Genomic DNA, 18,107 nt, shown 5'->3' on the forward strand with positions numbered 1-18,107 from the left:
CTGGTTAGTTAGTACTCTTTACCTACAACCTATTTACAGAAATACAATCTTCTCCAGATCATACTTTATAGCGCTAACATCTATCTTGGCACTCTGGAGGCCACAGAACAAAGTGAACAGTAGCTAGGGGTGCAGCTTCACATTGTAAAGCCTCTTGCCCATATGCAACAGTTATACAGCTCCATACTATCCCAGTATACATGCAATATTTACATGTTTTATACATCTACATCATAGTTCCTTATTCTTCCTTAATCTGCCATATTACATTTGCGAAAACTTCCCTATGCGTTCCAAGAAGAACATCCCAAAACCCTTAAATGTCTCGGTAGCATCTACATTTTAGTTCCCAGATTCGAAAGCCAGACCATCCAAAAAAAACTGTCTTTCCGAGTGTACTACACCATACTGTGTACATAGCTGCACTGCGTATACTTTTATTTAGTGTGGCAGGTATTGAACAACAGGTGCGTACGTGTAATGCCAATGGCACATTCAAATGACAGGTTCTAATATTAGCACCCTTGAACAGTTTATTTCCGATAACAGATGTTCCCCACAGGCAAGGACACTTCTGTGAACGTGACATTTTTTTTTGCAGGGCTGCAAACACGTATGCAGAGGAGGTAACGTTACAGCAAGAGAAAATTGCTGGTAGATTTGGCACCATGTCCATAAGGGCTATGCAATTTTATGGTGTGGCCTTTTTTTTCTATTAATCCTTCTTTCATTGATTTTTCGGTCTCCTCTTTACCCTGAAATGACACCTCCACCTGATGGGGATGTTACGCACGAAATCCCACAATTTCTTGCTGATGGCAAATCAGCACCATGAACATAACCTATGGAATAACAAATACATGCAATGTGATTGCTGGTGTGAGAAGTATGACTTGGCCAATGCCAATGGATATTCTGTCTCGGGTGAAAGTGCTATCATGGGTCAGAAAGTTCGAACTGGGTTGAATTGATAGAATCCGACAGTGTCCTGGTTGCCTGAGAAGTACAGTACTCACTTCAGTAGTAAGTCACACTGCATGAGATATTGTTGTGGTCTTGGAAAAGCCAATAAATATTCTATTCTTAAAGGATAGGTCAAATTGCACAAACATACTTAGTACTTGGTGAGAAGTTTGTGTATCAGATGTTGTGATGTATCCTGAACAAGCTTCAAACAGCCCCACCATCGTATGTCATTGTAACACATACAATGTAGAAGTGCCTCTTTCTTTCAGGTAGTCACAACATTGGTGTTCATCAGTGGTCAAACTTAAGGCTTTTGAAAAGAAACTGGTCTTTTATTTTAAAAAAAAATCGACATTCTTGGTAATGTACCTGACAAAACCCATCTTTCTCCGAGACTAAATACATGTATAACTGAACCACCAAAATAACACCTATATAATATAGATTAAAAGTTAAATCTTGATTAACAAGTAGAATGTGTCTTGGTACTGACAAACTTGCAACATGATACAGTTTAACACGGAACCACATTATCACTGAGAAAATAAACCACAGGTCCTATCAAACACTTCAGGTTCTTGACATTTTGTGAACAATATCTTAGAACAGACTGGATAAAACAAATAAATAGACCATCATTCTGGTGTTCTGTAGTGTCACTAAAATATCTCATTACAAGCACACAGAAATCTTGTTTAGTCAAAAGATAAAGCTGGTTGTTTTCTTGGAACACGAGATCAACCTGAGTTACCAGAAGTGCAGACAGTAGTGATGCCACTGTTGTTAAAAAGTGTTAAATGTGTAGATCAGAGAAGTTCAGGTCGGCGACATAAACAACCAATGCTTCCATCGGCACTGGTTTTATTCCCCGTCTATGGAGTCGTGGTCCGGGAGTTCCAGTCCGGTGTGGACCGTCATTTGTACGTTTCTGTTCAGACTGATGGCGGGGAAGAAGACGCCGTGGAGGTCTCGGAAAGCGATGGGGCCTTGCATGCAGTCGTTGACGTAGAAGCTGAGCGTGTGCTCCTCCAGGTTGAGCAGCACCCCGATGACCGACCCCTTGTCTAGGCCGCCTTCAGTCCTGTTGGAGTGGGCATTGTTGTGCATGAACCAACTGCGGTTGCTGTCTATGTACATGGCCCAGGCCTTGTCGTCCTTCCCCAGCATGGTATCTTTTAATGTGTCAATCCTGGCTACACCGAAAGCTGGGTCAGGGTGGTTGTCGTAGCGGTCTATAGTGCATTCCCAGTAGTGGATGCCTTTTGAGAAGCCGACATTGCCCAGGACCACACGGTCATCATAGCTGTTACAAGTTACAGTCATGTTGTCGTTACTGAGCACAATGTCGGGATGTGCTGTGCTGGGATCCAGCGCAAACCATGCCACTGTTTGGGCAGAAAAAAAGCAACGGGGTCTACTAGGTATGCTACATCAAAAAAATAAGGTGATGGTCACTGCATGAAGGTCATTTGCAATAAAGGCTGTGGCTATTAATGGGGCTGTGTTGCCAATATCATAAATGTCTTGATTTTTACTTTTACTGGCTTTGCATGGTTTGCCTTCTGAATGTCTTACTGGCAAAGGTGTTAGTAATTAAATACACTTAAAGCAAAAAAGAGACAAGGAGAAAAAAGTTGTACCCTCAGTCCCGGCACAGAAAGTATACGTTACCTTCAGCTGTGTGAAGCTGAACTGAGTCACTGTAAGGTCCCTCCCCAGCTTTGTTGAAGGCTTTGACACGGACTCTGTATGTGCAGTCAAAGTGTAGACCATCCAGGGTGCACAGGGTCTCCCTGCCTACATACACCTCCTGTAGATAGACAGACATCCGAAAATAGTTTCACCAGGTTGGTTAAGTATAGGACACAGGTCAGCACTCTAGGTGAGAAAAATTGGTTGTGTAAAAAAAACTCCTATGTCAGATAGTTTTACTTTCAACACAGCGACACAGAAACAACTTTCAACAGTCTGCTAAACTGATTCCTCTGCAGATGGCTGCACTTTTATAGCATGAAGCTTATGCCAAAGTTTATGAACAGGGAGTTTCCCCTACTGTCAGCATTTATTGAATCTGGAGAATCAGCCCTAAGGTACTCCTGGCTCACTTGTGAAGTTTTTATGGCCTAGTGTAATGTCAGCTTGGCAACCAAGGTGTCTTTCGTGTAAGCCGGATGTTTGAGGGCATTGGCGGGTTAGTATTTTGTAACAGATAAGACAAGATGACATCTTGCTTCATTGTAAATTTAATCTCTTTCCACTGTCTTCTTCAAATGCTATCTCAAAAACGCCTTTTTCGAACACCGTTAGGAAAATGATTACATCCGCACATTTCGATCTTTCATTGATTTATTCCCTGGTCGCAAATCCTGTCTTACTACCATACTGTTGTATATTGAGCCAGGCTCTCAATTATTCAAACATTAAGTAGCCAAGGATGGACAAAAGGGCAGATGAAAATGTTTGAGGGATAAGATAAGATGAAACCCATTTTTATTGATCTACTACATTACAATATCCCATAATATACAGTTGGGACAAACGTGAAGTGTGAATATGAAAAGTTTTCAAAGTGTATCTTCTAGGTTAACCTCTAGGTATCAATGCATATTACTACCAAGAGTGCAATCTTGTGCTCTAAACATTATGCACACATTCCTTGCTACAGACATCTGGGATACAGTTTGAGACCTAAGGCCAACTGTGTCCCAGATGTCTATAGCAAGGGATACATATTTGTGCATAATGTATGAGATACAACACTGTACTTGTGATGATATGCCTTTGGCACATGTCAGGCACGATCAGTTACAACACTGCATCTCAAGCAAGTGTAATTTCTCCAGGGTTTGATCCTACATGACTTCATCATGCAAGGTCAATAGCCCATGGTCTTATAAAGCATCCGCATGGAAATAGAGACCATCATCTTAAGCTGTTAGAGCCCATAAACTCCTGAATTCGAAACCGTTACTGTGAATCGATGAACAGTCGAGCAACATGAAACATTTACAAGACGTTACTGCACCGAGTGATGCCTTAAAGCAGTAATTTAAGACTGTGCTTCTGAGCCTTTCGCACCTACTTAGACAGTGGTAATGTTCCCAGAGGGCCGCATCGATCGTTTCTTTTGTACCATTCCTTCTCGTTTCCTTGAAAAGGTCACTGAAGATGGTGACAGGGGTGTCTTAAAGGGCATCAATTACCATGCTTCCACTTCTAAAGTATGATCTTTTAACGACATTAAACACAGCAAAGGTGCAATTTCCTTTGTTAATGCTACATACAAACCACAACGTCCGTGTCAAATAGAATTTGGTTTAAAGGCAAATAGGAAAAGACCGTGTTAATATTCAGTTGACACAATTCAAGGCCAACAGTATGCAAGTAAGTGTTTTGGACTAAGTCTATGTTGAAAGAGATCCTACAGACTGTGCTGCCATTAAAATATACTTATTAAACCATCTTTACATGTCTTCTTATACAGCAGAAGTTTTTTGCTCAGTGAAATGGATTACTAGTATAACACTAACAGACATGCCAGACATCTTTTCTGTTGCTTTGAACCTGAAGGCCACGAATTCCCCCTTCCATTTCTTGCAGCAGCAAAGTTAGGTTGACAACGCGGCAAGACAGATAACTACATAATATTTCTCCCTCAAGTTCACTGCCAAGGCTAGAGCTGACCACCAACCCAATTTGCACCAGCAGTAAAGGAATGAAACTCATCACAAGGAATGTGAAGTACGTACCGCGGGACGTGCCTTTGCGCTGACATGGTCTTTACGTTTAGCCATACAGCCAAATTGGGGCTGTGCCCTCTACAGGTCTAATCTTACTCAAGGTTAATAGGACTACCACCTAAGAGGATTGATGCTGTCCAGAAGTGGACATCATACACACACGCACAAGAACTTAATCTGAATCAAAGTCCCCAATCCTTCAGAAATTGTGCATTTCTTACTTAAGGTGAAATTGGATAGTCGACAAGATTATTACAGGCTCTGCTTTATATACATGTAATACATAACATTGTATAAGATACAGAATTATATATGGATTCAAGGGATTGGAGTATGTAAATTTTAAGATACTCTAAGGCCACACCAATCTAATTTCTTGGTTAACGGATTCGCCGCTTCATTTTTTTCTGATTTGCAAATAAAAATAAAAATTCAGAATCAACTGCAAAATGCTCATATTTTGCCCTGAACAGTTGAAAACAGTCCTTTTCTTACTACTTGTTATAGTCATTCCATCTTTCAATGCAGTAGTATCATTAAAAGTTCAAAATTCATTGTTTAAATTTTGAACCAGCCTGGTGTGTTGACTTCATGGCTCCTATCGTACCATTTTGGGCCATAATAGGATGCCTAGGCCTGTTTTTATTTTTATTTTTTTTTCGCCCGCCCGCTCCATTATTTTGCTAGAAAAATCCGTTAACCAAGAAATTAAATTGGTGTGGCCTAATACCCTAAAAAAAGTCAGGATTTTTAAACTTTGATCCATATCACTTAAGATCAATTACCCTAACACACTAACAACATCTTGATTGGAATCTCAGTTAATAAAGACTCTGATTAGTATCTCTACCCTGACATACAATGTATAATTATTATATGTAACCCGGTGAATAAGTGTTAATGGAGTCTAGATAAAGTGAAAATTCTTGCTTACTCTGAACGGCCCCTGGTTCCCGTCGTCCAGCTCCAGAACGTAGCCGTCGACCCAGCTGCGCGGGGACGGCTGCCATGACACCGTGATGCTGTTGTTCTGCACGGTGCATTCCTCATGCAGGAAGATGGGAGGGCCGGGGACTGTGACAACACGTGCAGAGCCTAGTCAATAACGTTCACACACGACGGACGAGAGACGGCGCACCACCGACCGACCGAACCACCAACGGACCACACCCGCAGGAAAGGTTGCAGCAGAAGTGTCACCAAATGCACCACGCCCACCACAGAGGTCGAAGCAACAAACCAGATACATACCATGCCCAGATGACACCACAAGAAGCCAGAACAGAGTGCACAGGAGAAAGGAAGAGAGACCAAAACGATGTGATGTTAGTAGGACAGTTCTTCTTCCCGAAAAAACAAAAGGCTCTGTCTCCCCAACATGGATATTTCCACAGTGAAAAAAGCTAAATATGGTATTAGTGTAACTGTTTACCCTGTCTTGGAATATTTTTGCAAGGAGTCACTTTTATGACAAACTTTGGGTCAGATAGCTGAGGAAGACTGAGTGATTTGGTCGAAAATTTCTGGTGAGTCAAATTTTGAGTTGGAGAAAAGTTTAAGTTTGTCATAATGTAATTTACCAACTCAGATGAACTTTCATGCTGAAGGAGTCACTTCTGTTGTGGTTGGAGTATGTTGTGCATCTACCATATGTATTAAATGGTTTAGACAAGCCAGAGGTGGAAAACTTTGCTCTTCTTGCATTGAACGACCCCTTAAGAAAATGAACTTCTATCAAAGAAGGCCATGTTGGGGGAACTAAGAGCCACATGTTCTGGGTAGCCAATTAACATGGGTTAGTCACAACAGTGTGGAAAACACCTCAAGCTTTAGACAGAAGCAGACATGCTGACAGACATGATAATAACTACAAACATGCATACAAATGAAACCTGTCTGCCACAAGTTGTACAACTCCAGCATTAGTGCTCTGTATATAATAGCTCATTCCCATACACATGCTAGTCAATTTGTAACTACCTAGGACTGGTTATGAGAATAACCAAGAATATCAGTAAGTGTTTTTTTATAATACAACCAAAGACAGCATGCAATACTGCAGACATATGTAATCCTCATTTATTGCTTAAGTAACAAATGAGTACTCTTACTGATTAAAACAAAGTTGCAAAAACTGAAACTCATTAGAAATTCAAGTGCATGGCAGTTAGACTATCGGATGTCTTGTATGCAATGATATTACACAATCTTATTTACAGCGACACACAGTTGTTGTACTTACCTTTAGTGTGTACAAAGCTGAGCTGTTCGATGGCCTTGAAGAGCGGCTGGCTGTTCAGCTGCAGTTCGAACTCCGGAGGCTCGTGGGGCTCCAGGAGAACTTCCTTCTGCCACTGCATCTCAGCACTGCACACTCTCTTTATCAGACCATTCGCAACCTGGGAGTGAAGCGGGGAAAAATAAGCCTCCACTAGGCCTTTGTACCGGGGTATGGGACTTAGAATTCTGCAAGTTAGAGGGAAATAATAGGCCAGGAAGTTACATTTCAATCTCTGGTGCAGCCAGTCAACCCTTTTGGTAGCCAAACGCCCCTGGCAAATTATTATCCCTATACGCCAGCATAGACAGTCTGGTAAAGACTAGAAATAACTGACTTGAAACAACTACCGGTACATCTTACAAACCAGCTTGGAAAGGATCTTCAAAAAATTATGGCTGTCACTAATCGTCTCCTGTGCTGGGTAGATGATTATGCCATCCTGGTTACTTTAATACTTTACCAGAACTGTGGGTCTAATTATTGTTGTGATCAAAATCCATACTTGCAGTATGAGTAATAATCTTCACCTTGCAGAATGCATTGAACATGCCTGCACAATCCCTGAGCTACTTTGACTGATGAATCTGTGATTTTCCTTTTACTTTTTGGATCCTTGCCCTGCTGCTGCTGTTATCAATCCCAAAGCAGGGGGGCAAGATGTCAATGCTGTGCTATGAATTCCAAACGAGGGATAAGTCAGAAACACAATATTCTGCAGAAGGCTATTACGGCATTGCCAAGGTCTGAAACAAATTGTGCTTTTCTCTCTAAGCGTCACTCTGACTCCCCACTGCTTTTAGAGGAGGCTGCTTTATTACATGCTGGTAGTTCTTAATGGTTATGTTCTTTGATGGGTATTTATAATGGCGTCATTGGAATGTAGCACCATGTAGGATGCCTACAGTTGTCCCATCTTTTATTCCGTGTCATCTACAATCCATAGGTGTTTTGTATTATGTACAGCCATGCCCTGTGGAGAGACAATTTTCCAAAGCCTTGTACATCGATCCAGGGCGCATCTATTTTGCAACGACAAAAACTCAAGATTCTGAGCACAGCTTCCCTCACATCTCCACAGCATTCCATTACAGGCAGACGTGACAGGTGTCCCAGGAAAGTAGTGCAACCATCTCAGTAAGCTCTCATCACTTGCCACTCCTTGAACATGCCCTCTGAATTCTAAGCAAATGGTTTTTGAATCAATATTTACACATTCAGAAGATAAGCTTGCTACTGGTCCTAAAGCTAAAATGTGAAACTGCGAAAAAAAAATCATTCATCCATCACCATTGTAATAGGTCTTTGTTTTGTTGTTGTTGTTGTTGATCTGAGTTTTGTTCACATGTAGTTTTACAACAGTTAGAGTACATGTAAATGAATCTAAAAGTTCAGTAAAGACCTAAGGTGTGGTAAGCACAAAAAGTCGACAATGTGATGCTTATTGGAAATCTTACTCATGGAATAAAACTCAGCCATGACAGGTGTATTTTTGACAAAATATATTGATTTTCCACGACCATATCATGTCTGTTTATCTTTATCTAAAAGTCTACTGGACAGGTCCCTGTTTCTTCTTCTTGCAGATCCAATTAACCATGCACCTGCAAACCTCACTCTTATCAGAGTTCATCTATACACATGCCTGTGCCTCCCTGTTGGCATTTTCCCCAGGTCTCTTGGTTAGATCTTATCCCTTCATCTCATCACCAATCACTTGGTAAAATCTCATCTTCTACTACTTTCATTCCCACAAACCTTAGCAGTGCAATGCATCATCTCTATAGATCCGACAGTCTGCATTAATAGTGTCTACAGTATGGTAGAGCCTTCTTTGGGAAAAATGAAGACATATGGAGTGTACGCTGCACTAATTTACTGAAACTACCAGGGTTATTTATCATTCTCACTCCCTAAGATATTACCTGTCTGGTGTTGGTTATTGAGATGTCATTCATACCAGGTGAACCCACCATTACAGGCCCCAGAATAGCCTACCCTGAAGAATGTGCATCGATTGCTTACAAGGCAATGCCAAGGCTCACCAAACCAATCATGAACCTGGCACCTTACAGAGCCGGCCTGCATTACAGGGACTATTGCACAATTCTTCACCTGCCTTCTCACCTTCTCTAATGTTATTTGGTATGGCTGCTGTCTGCTATTATTACATGTACTTGTCTAGCTAGTCAGAGAAGGTTATTGAATAAACAATCCAATTTTACAAGTCTAACAATGATAGAATTTTTTTATTTCAATTTGCATTGCAAAGTGGAATTAATTCAAACTCCTGTTGACCTATTATGAGGTCAATCCAAGTTTACATCTGGGGAAAAATCTACAAATCGTATTTTATTGTTTTCCTTGGAACTTACCATAGGGTTAAAGTATGTACCTTTATCAAGAGAAATGAGATATATTATTATCTTATGTGACTTTCAGTCTATTTTCTGTTATCCTGTGATTAAAATTGTCACACTATGAAGTATATCTGCGAACTAAAAAAAGAGTCTGGCTACGAACACAATTGTTATCCTTCAAAGTAATAGTGTGGTAACAACTACCAGTAAAAACATTGATAACACTGAGCAAAGTTTGTACCTGAAGGAAGGCTGCAGCATCCTCCTCCTTCATGATCTCCAGTGCGTACTCCAGCAACCCGGTTGTCTGTCTCAGCTTGTTGGTCAGGTCATTGATCTGGGGAGTCAGTCGGGCAACAGTTTTAAACAACACACGACAGTCAAGTGTGTCTTGGTGTTATTCCCAAGATCATGATGATGATAATGCTAATTCTGACATACCCATTTTTCACCTGAGCGAAGTGAGGAAAGTCGGGTTTAGTACCTTTCCCAAGGGCACAAGGTTGGTGACGGCAGGATTCGAACCTGGAACCTCTTGGATCTGAGCCGAATGCTCTGCCGTCATGAAACACAACCCCATGAAGGAAGTCTTACGGAAACTGTTAGTGTTACCCACTTCTGAATTTCGGTTGAAGCACTTTTGCTTAGACCGTGGATCTAAAAATCAATACCGCAGGCATCTGTCGGCAAACAGCTCCTAAAGTGTCCATCAGAGTTGCACTTGGATTATCCCAGACGTGGACAGAAAGCCTCATCACACACTAAGTTAGCTTTCCACATAGAAGCTCTGCCTATACAGTCAAACCTGCCAAAGGCAACCCACCAGGGGTCCAAAGAAGACTAGCGGTCACCTTGGCCAGGTGGTCAGCATGAAGAGGTTTAGGCAGGTTTGACTGTATATGGTATGAGTAATTTTTTATGAGCTGGCTGCTGTCTTGGCATTTATAGAGTTATCTGACTCTGAAAACAATCAATGTATAAGTTCACATATACCTTGTGCTCCTTGTGTCCCATTATGACAGACTTCCCCACAATTTTTGCGTAACCACCATCTCTAGCTCCTCCTACTAGGCTTCAGAGGCAGTTGGAAAAAGGAGAAATTGGCCATATAAACAGATAACATGCCAGGGAAATAAGTCTGGTCCAATTCCCTGGCATGTTATCTTTCTATTTGGCCAATTTCTACTCTTTCCAGCCACCTCTGAAGCCAGGCAGGGGCTAGAGACGGCCTCTGAAGCCTGGTAGAGGCTACGCTGTCTTACCTGTTCCCTCATTATGTATACCTTGTGCACCTTGTGTCCCATTACCACAGTCTGCCCCAAGCTTTTAACGTAACCCGGTACCTCACCTGTTCCTTCATCATGTATACCTTGTGTCCCATTATGACAGTCTGCCCCAAGCTTTTAGCGTAACCCGGCATCTCACCTGTTCCCTCATCATGCGCAGCTTGTGTTCCTTCTCCCGCTGGATCTGCTCCATCAGGTCCTCCTTCCTCCTGTTAATGGCCTCAATGATGGCGTCACACTGGGCCACCAGACTGGCCTCAAAGTCCACACTGTTCTCCTGGGGCAAAGCAAGAAGAGATAGTACCTAAAGAATACCTCATTCGTAGAGAGGACAGGAGACAGACACAGTACTCAGTAGGAGGAGAGAAGACCCAGACAGGGTAGGATTAGAAGCAGGAAAGACCACACTCCAGACAAGACCAATAAGAATAGAAAATAAGAACAACTAGCTCTTAGATGGCTGAAGACAAAGGCAGAGCATTGAAGACAGAGAGAGGGCCTCGTAATAGTACATTGTCTACTAATACTGAGAACAGAAAGTAAGAACAGCTAGCTCTCGGATGGCTACTACGCATCTAAGACAGAAAGAAGCCCTTATATACTGATGCTGTAGGTACAATGATCATCATGGTAAAATGAGGCTCACTGTTACCCATCAAGACCCTATATCGTTTCCCAATACAGTCACCATCAATGCCAATCAGCTACCTCGATGGTACTCCCATTAAAACTAATTGAAAATGGTTTACTGCCTCGTTGTTTGAACAACGACTGGCCAAGATTAACTGAGAACCGTCGTGGTTTATGTATGAATCTCCTTGAAAAGGTCAAGCCAAGGACATTTTATATTACAGCTGCAGCGATGTGGTCCTCATCGATAAGCTGAGTCTCTATTAGATTCCGGTGGATATGTAAACTGTAAGGACTCATATCTAAATTGAAATCTGATATGATCCACCCAACAAGGCAGGAGAAGCATCGGTGCAGTTTTTACGGCATTTCATTAGTAGTTCAGTCACATCCCACATCCTTTGTTTGAAAAGGTGATGACCCATTTAATTACTGTAGGAGCAGAAGGCAGCTCCACTTTCACGGCAGGGAGAATGGTATTTATCAGATGTAATAATTCAACCATTCTGTGTAGTAATATGATCTGGGTGGTGTTTATATCATGTTTGAATTCGAGCGAAATCTCTATAATGTTCTGGAGATGAAGTGAGGAATTGTTCACAAGCAGAATTCCTTTAACTTGACGTCCCCTTTGAAGGTGACTTGCTTGCAGCTAATTGTAGGGAGACTGAGACTACAGACATATATTAACAGCCAGATAGTAATGGGAATATTGTTCAGCAAAATGAAGTGCTTCCTCATTTTCCACTGCATGTAAGACATGCTTCTATCCCCGTTAATCAGAAATCTCTATTACCAGTAAATAAGCATTATGTTCAATCCCGATTTCAGACTGTTCAAATGACGAATCACATGATTTAAATCCCGGCCGGCCTCATACATGTAAGGTCTCCGCACAGACCTACTTAACATTCTCTGCACACGACATGTAAATATCGTCTGTCCTGCTGGCACCCTTCATTGATTGAGTCTGAGCCGCGAGTACCAATCAATTTCCCTCAAGTTCAGCTGCGACTTCATACAAAAAACACCTCAATAACATGTAATATTTCTTTATTTGATGTTTTAAACCATAAGATGTTCTATCAAAATTCTGTTCAATTTCTATCAAAATTTTGTTCAAATTGCTATCAAAATTTTGTTCAATTGTTACCAAAATTTTGTTCAATTGCGTACAAATTTGGAAGCATGGATGTCTATCCCAGAATTCCTTTTTCTATTTCTATTACACCCACCCGACCCATTAATTTTCGGCAAAAATCAGAGAACCAGGAAGTAAAGTCGGTATAGCCTTATCAATCAACATTTGCTAACGGGTATAGAATTTTCTTCTTACATAACCATAGAGTTTCTCACCTGCTTACGTTTCGATGTCTATCAGACACCTTCCTCAGAGCTTCTGACTGGCTTGCATTCTCGCCGCAAAAACGCCACCTACATTGGCGTTAAATAGCGGCGAGTTGCAGAACTCCAGTCAGAAGCTCTGAGGAAGGTGTCTGATAGACATCGAAAGTAAGCAGGTGAGAAACTCTATGGTTGTGTAAGAAGAAAATTCTATACCCTAAGTATCTTCCAACCTGATGAAATTATTTACGGGAACATTTGCTAACTAGTGGTAATTTTCCCGCTATCTAACTCAAGGTCAGCCTCACACTATCACCAACATCACATCCATTTCAATATTACGTTTGCAAGAGAGAAGGTGAACCAGGAAACAGCGGGTGACGTTTGACATTCTCTCCTGCTACATACTGTCTACAAGACGAGGAATTATTGATGGAATCATAACGTTCAGAATCCAGTGAAATGTCATGGGTACATGTAAGTATAAACATGATCCGTATCTACCACCTACTGCAGGTTCATTCATATTCCCAGCAGGGTCACTCCTAAAGACACTCCTTCGCCCCTCAAGTATGATTTGCATGTGTGTCAATAATGAAGACGGAAGACACTTACTATTAGTTGATAGGGGAAAAAAATCTTGTGATCACAGTTTGGATGGGTTTAGATTTGTAACATTGTCTGGACATATTTCATATTTCCCCTCTGTCATTCCTGCAATCTTCCTGAAGGTGTACACTGTGTAATGTTATCAGAAGGCTATAGCTGGCTGAGCTACCAGAAAAGGGTTGTTCTAGCTGTCCCCCACAGTTAGGTCAATCAGCCATTATATTTCCCAAACTCGTCTTCGCAGGAATCTGATGAACAGGTAGCCAATACTAACTATCCAAAGTCATCCTGTCGCATGTCCCACCGGGATGTTGTCCCTGTTGACCTGAATGAATCAATGCTTAATCTGTGGATTTATCAGTTCCCACTTGTTAGCATGCTTGTGGTGTTACACATAACATTACCAGTGTACAAGACCTGGCAGGGCAAAGTTGCATAATTTATAGCGATCCTTCGTTACGACCCCACCCATGCTAGTTGAATCTGAACCCACAGAGGGAAGCATCTGATGATGCCGGCAGAATGCCAATGAGGTTCATACCAAAGAATCAGCATCACTGTTTCTGACAACAATTGAACATGGTGCAATACACCGGCACTGTCAAGATCCATTAAAAACACATGAAAGTGTGACAAATCATTCCAACTGACTTTTGCAATTTGACCTGTCCCGTCCTGACTTATGCCACCAGGTCATGACCAATACACATAGGATGATCTGCAGGCAGAAAGTTGAAGCCGACAACATGAGCAGCTAACCTGAATCGCTTCTGACCAAGATGGATGAACGCTTCTATTTCTCCCTCTGCCAATGATATAACACGCTCCCCAATCAGCTGCCCACCCCCTAACAGAACCCATTAACTTCTGCCATCCATGAGCTCCTAATAGCTGACCTAAACCCTTCCCAGGACTATAACTACTAGATCAAGTCTAACACCACAAGTGATGGCTGGCTCAGAATATCTTTAAAGTTATATATAATTGCTATTTGTGGGGCAATGATGTTCCTGGAAAATATAGGTATTTCTTACTGATTTTTACAACTGTGGTAATTTTGCACTATTTTCCAACATATCATACATTTAAACTTTGAAGAGTTACATGCAGTTCCTTCTGAGGCTAGGTTATAATTTCTATACAGCTTCAAAACTAGTATCTATATTCTCGTTAGCATAGTGTAAAGAATTGTCTGATGTCCCTGTCTGACACTAGCCTTGCTAGATCTAGTATGATCCCACTGATCGCGACTCTGCAGAGTAGTAATCAGTGGGAATGGACTAAAGCTAGCATAGGGGTTCAGATCACAGCATAGCAGGCCCCTAGGGCTCAAACAGCCTGGTGAAAGCTTGAGTATAGAATGGGATACTCTACCTGGACCTGGTCCAGCATCTCTCTCAGGTTACTCAGGAAGTTCTTGCCCTCTCTGGCCTTGTCTGACAGGCTGCTGATGTTGTGGGACAGCTCCGCCTGTAGGGAACGACAGGAACAACACTTTTAGTGTATGCTGGAAAAAGTCACTATCATAGTCATTGTTTTTCCAGAAAATGTTTTGTCATCCAAGTCTCCCTTGCAATGTTACACCTGAAATGCTGCAAAAAATTCATCACCAATGACATCCCAGTATAGTACACATGAAACAACATACAACAATATTGATATCGATCATTGGTTAGATAATCATGTAAGAATATATCGATATACAAAAGGTGAATGATAAGCAGGGTCTGACCATCTTGAAGATACTCGAGGACAGTAGAAGGATAATAACATCTTTTTGCGACAGAACCTTGGAAAAACCCATAAGTGGCCTAACGGCTTCAACATCCTTCAAAAACCATGCCATATTGTAAGATGTATTTTCTCTGACAAGAACATTGAGCAAGTTGATCAGTCACACAGATGCAATCACTACCAAAATAGCAGTGGGAGACAAGGAAAATACCCATATGATCCCGCAGTTTATTCTTCCAGTCAGCCAGCAAAAAGCACACATAAACCGCTGAAAAACTGCCTTGTGATGGCAAGGAACATTTGTCAGGATGTACAGTTACTCAGTACCACCCAGACTGTAAAATCTGTCTGTCCCGTCGGTCCAAGGATGACTGACTGTTGCATCATTTTACGATTCACCTGAGTGACAGGTGTGGGGAATTGGATGCCAGGCTGTGGAGGGAGGGAAATTTTGGTGTGTCACACAGAATGGGACTGGGCATTTACAGCACACATATCATCCCTCATTACTCAGTCTAACCTGGAAAAATGGCTGTAGGCCATGTCTGGGTACTGTGAATTTACTTAAGTTCAGGGGGACTTATTTTGTGCAAGGGCGTGAAGGAGTCATTTGCAACTTGTTTTGAGTTTGTGGCAGATTATAAACAGAGTGGGCATAGCTGACAGAAAATTTGCTTTCTACCGTGAAAAAAAAAGGTTTAAAACCACCACAGCTACTGTATATTTACAGTATGGTACATTACATGCATAACAATCCAAAACAGTAATTGCTGACTCAGCAATTGTTCAATAGCTCATTGTTTCATGGTATGATCACAATAGTAACTGTGGGTGGTATACGGTCTGAAAACTCACACTTCTAACGTTGTTAAATGACATACTTGTAGTGTTGCCAGCCCAGTATTTAATTACTGATGTACCTAAAATCTGCATAAATTATACAAATGTCTGCCATACAACGTGGCCCATACAAATTAGACTTTTATCATATAACATTTTTCTTCTCCATATTCCATCACTTGACCTGTTCTGCAATTATGTACTACACATTAGGCCATGTTGATTTGATTATATGGATGACATCCGCGCGCGCATGAATTTTCGGCCGTTTCAAAAAAAAAAAACAGTTTTCAACCATACTGTAAATCGTACAAAACAGTTGCAAAAATATACCGTAAGTTTTAAAAAAACCATACCAATGTCGTAGAATGCCAAAATCAAACGAAAAAAGATGAAATTGTAAAGAAATGAACTTGAAGACTAGATTATTCGCCAAACCATATTCTGTCCCATTTGTTCAACCCTCATGACCACGTAGATTTCATAATGAAAACAACTTTTTTTTTTTGCAAAACTTTTTTTTATTCGCACGCGCGCATAAATTTTGGGGTTCCCGGAGGACGTCATCCATATAATCAAATCAACATGGCCTTACATGTAAATAAGGTGTACGACACATCCCCATCTAATTACTATAATCAAACCTGTACCCCCAAATACCTAAAAAAAACTTCACAGCTGTCTGCTCTACCCTCAGGCCGGTCAACAGGTACGTTTCATGGGTTTTTAACACAGCTGTGTAAACATCCAATGATTCATCAAATGCAGGACGGAATGTTGAAGATTAGGACTCGATTTACACTTGCGGGGGAAAAAACTGACGTACAAAACCTATGTATACTTTTGAGGGTACGAAAACTGCCTGCAACAAATTTTTCCTGCGTGGAAATTGGCCAGCTTAGACATACGTCAAGAACATACGTTCAGGTTGTACCTTACCTTGAGGGTTGGCATACAATAGAATATAATATACACTCTTTACTCCTAAATCTCCAATTGTACAGTTTTCTAACTATCTGGCTCTTTCTGTGTTAGAAAAGCTGGTTTGGTCAGAAAACTTAACAATTGTACACCCCTCCATCTGGTTTGGCATCACCCTAAATCAGACCTGACACATCTGTACAGATTTTTAATTTCCACAACGTCAATGTCAGTGTCGTACTGGAAACAGAGCACCAACAGTAACACTTGCAAGTTAAAAATACCACTGCCACCTGCCGCAACAGCTGGGTCTGCTCATGTAGAGATGAAGGGGATCAGGAAGGATTTGGCTCCAACAAAGCACCAAAACATCACTGCAAGGGAGCTCAAGGATTCTCTCAATCCATTTAGAACTCCCCCCTAGGAAGAGAACAATCGGCCACCCTATTGGTCAATTTCTCTGACTTTTAAAAGAGCAAAGGATTTTGTGCAGCCATCCTTTGAGCAAGGAAAGAGCACAGCATTTCAGTACTTGCTTTTTGATAAATCCTACTTTGCCCTTTCTGGAAGAAACCCTAGAAAATCCTTTCTGTATTCAACATAGAGCTTGACATTTCCATTGGATTTCTAGGATCATTCATGTTTTTTTTCAAGAAGGATGAAATTTTCCCTTTTTCGTGTGCAACTTCCAGGCTTCATCACCCTGTGAACCCTTCATGAAGGTGGGCTTCTGGAATAATTGCATTCCAGAAAGACCCTCTGGAGGCTGTGGAAATTTAAATCAATTTCTTCCAGGCTTTAGGCATAAATACCATATCTTAATTCATTTGCTACTGCTTGACTGTATGGACCACATGCATGTCCAGCAGGTGTTGGTAGCCTTGTAGGGGCATAGCTGTATGTAACTGAGCTACCTGTAATGTGTTACAGTGTACCTGACATGAAATAAATGGAAACATTTTGTTTTGTTGGAAATGGTAACTTACATATCAGTAATTAAACACAGCAACTGCTACACAGTGCTTCACTGTTGAGTGTTCTCATTGCCACCTGCTGTTACCAAGGAAACAGGATTTTCCAGTTCAATTAAAACCCTGTTAGTTTCCAGCTATCACAACAAGATCACAAATGCCTCTATTTCACAGTTTGATGAATATACATGTCTTTTTCTCCTCTACCTAACCAGTATTTTTTTTTCCTTTTCAGGTGTTTTTGATACCTTTTCAATAACTCACTACAGCATTCTGTTACAAATAACATTTGCTATGCTTAAGCAATTTTGACATAGAACCAATTATTAAGATGGGCACCTCCAAATCCTTTGCTTTATTACCTTACCTGTTATTTACCTTAACCTGATGGCAACTGCTAGCGGCAGAACAGTAAATTACCCCTTGCA

The 18,107-nt window shown here is 41.2% G+C and overlaps 1 protein-coding gene across 4 annotated transcripts in view; it reads right to left on the reverse strand.

Annotated features, from left to right (window-relative positions):
* Positions 1-331: 331 nt before the first annotated feature.
* The window catches only part of LOC109472172 (E3 ubiquitin-protein ligase TRIM9-like), a 38,412-nt gene continuing 20,636 nt past the window's right edge, over positions 332-18,107 (reverse strand). The window contains exons 2-8 of one of the 4 annotated variants that reach the window (XM_019771756.1): positions 14,588-14,683; positions 10,770-10,904; positions 9,586-9,681; positions 6,949-7,105; positions 5,641-5,801; positions 2,638-2,776; positions 332-2,351 (exon numbers count right to left, since the gene is read on the reverse strand). In XM_019771756.1, coding sequence (XP_019627315.1) covers positions 1,828-2,351; positions 2,638-2,776; positions 5,641-5,801; positions 6,949-7,105; positions 9,586-9,681; positions 10,770-10,904; positions 14,588-14,683 — 1,308 coding nt within the window. In that variant the 3' untranslated portion in view covers positions 332-1,827. Of the gene's footprint in view, positions 2,352-2,637; positions 2,777-5,640; positions 5,802-6,948; positions 7,106-9,585; positions 9,682-10,769; positions 10,908-14,587; positions 14,684-18,107 lie in introns of all 4 variants that reach the window. The other 3 variants (XM_019771758.1, XM_019771755.1, XM_019771759.1) reach the window with 3 other exon arrangements.

Source organism: Branchiostoma belcheri, unplaced genomic scaffold (assembly GCF_001625305.1).
Source record: "Branchiostoma belcheri isolate BF01 breed outbred unplaced genomic scaffold, Haploidv18h27 scaffold27, whole genome shotgun sequence".
Lineage (NCBI taxonomy): Eukaryota > Metazoa > Chordata > Leptocardii > Amphioxiformes > Branchiostomatidae > Branchiostoma > Branchiostoma belcheri.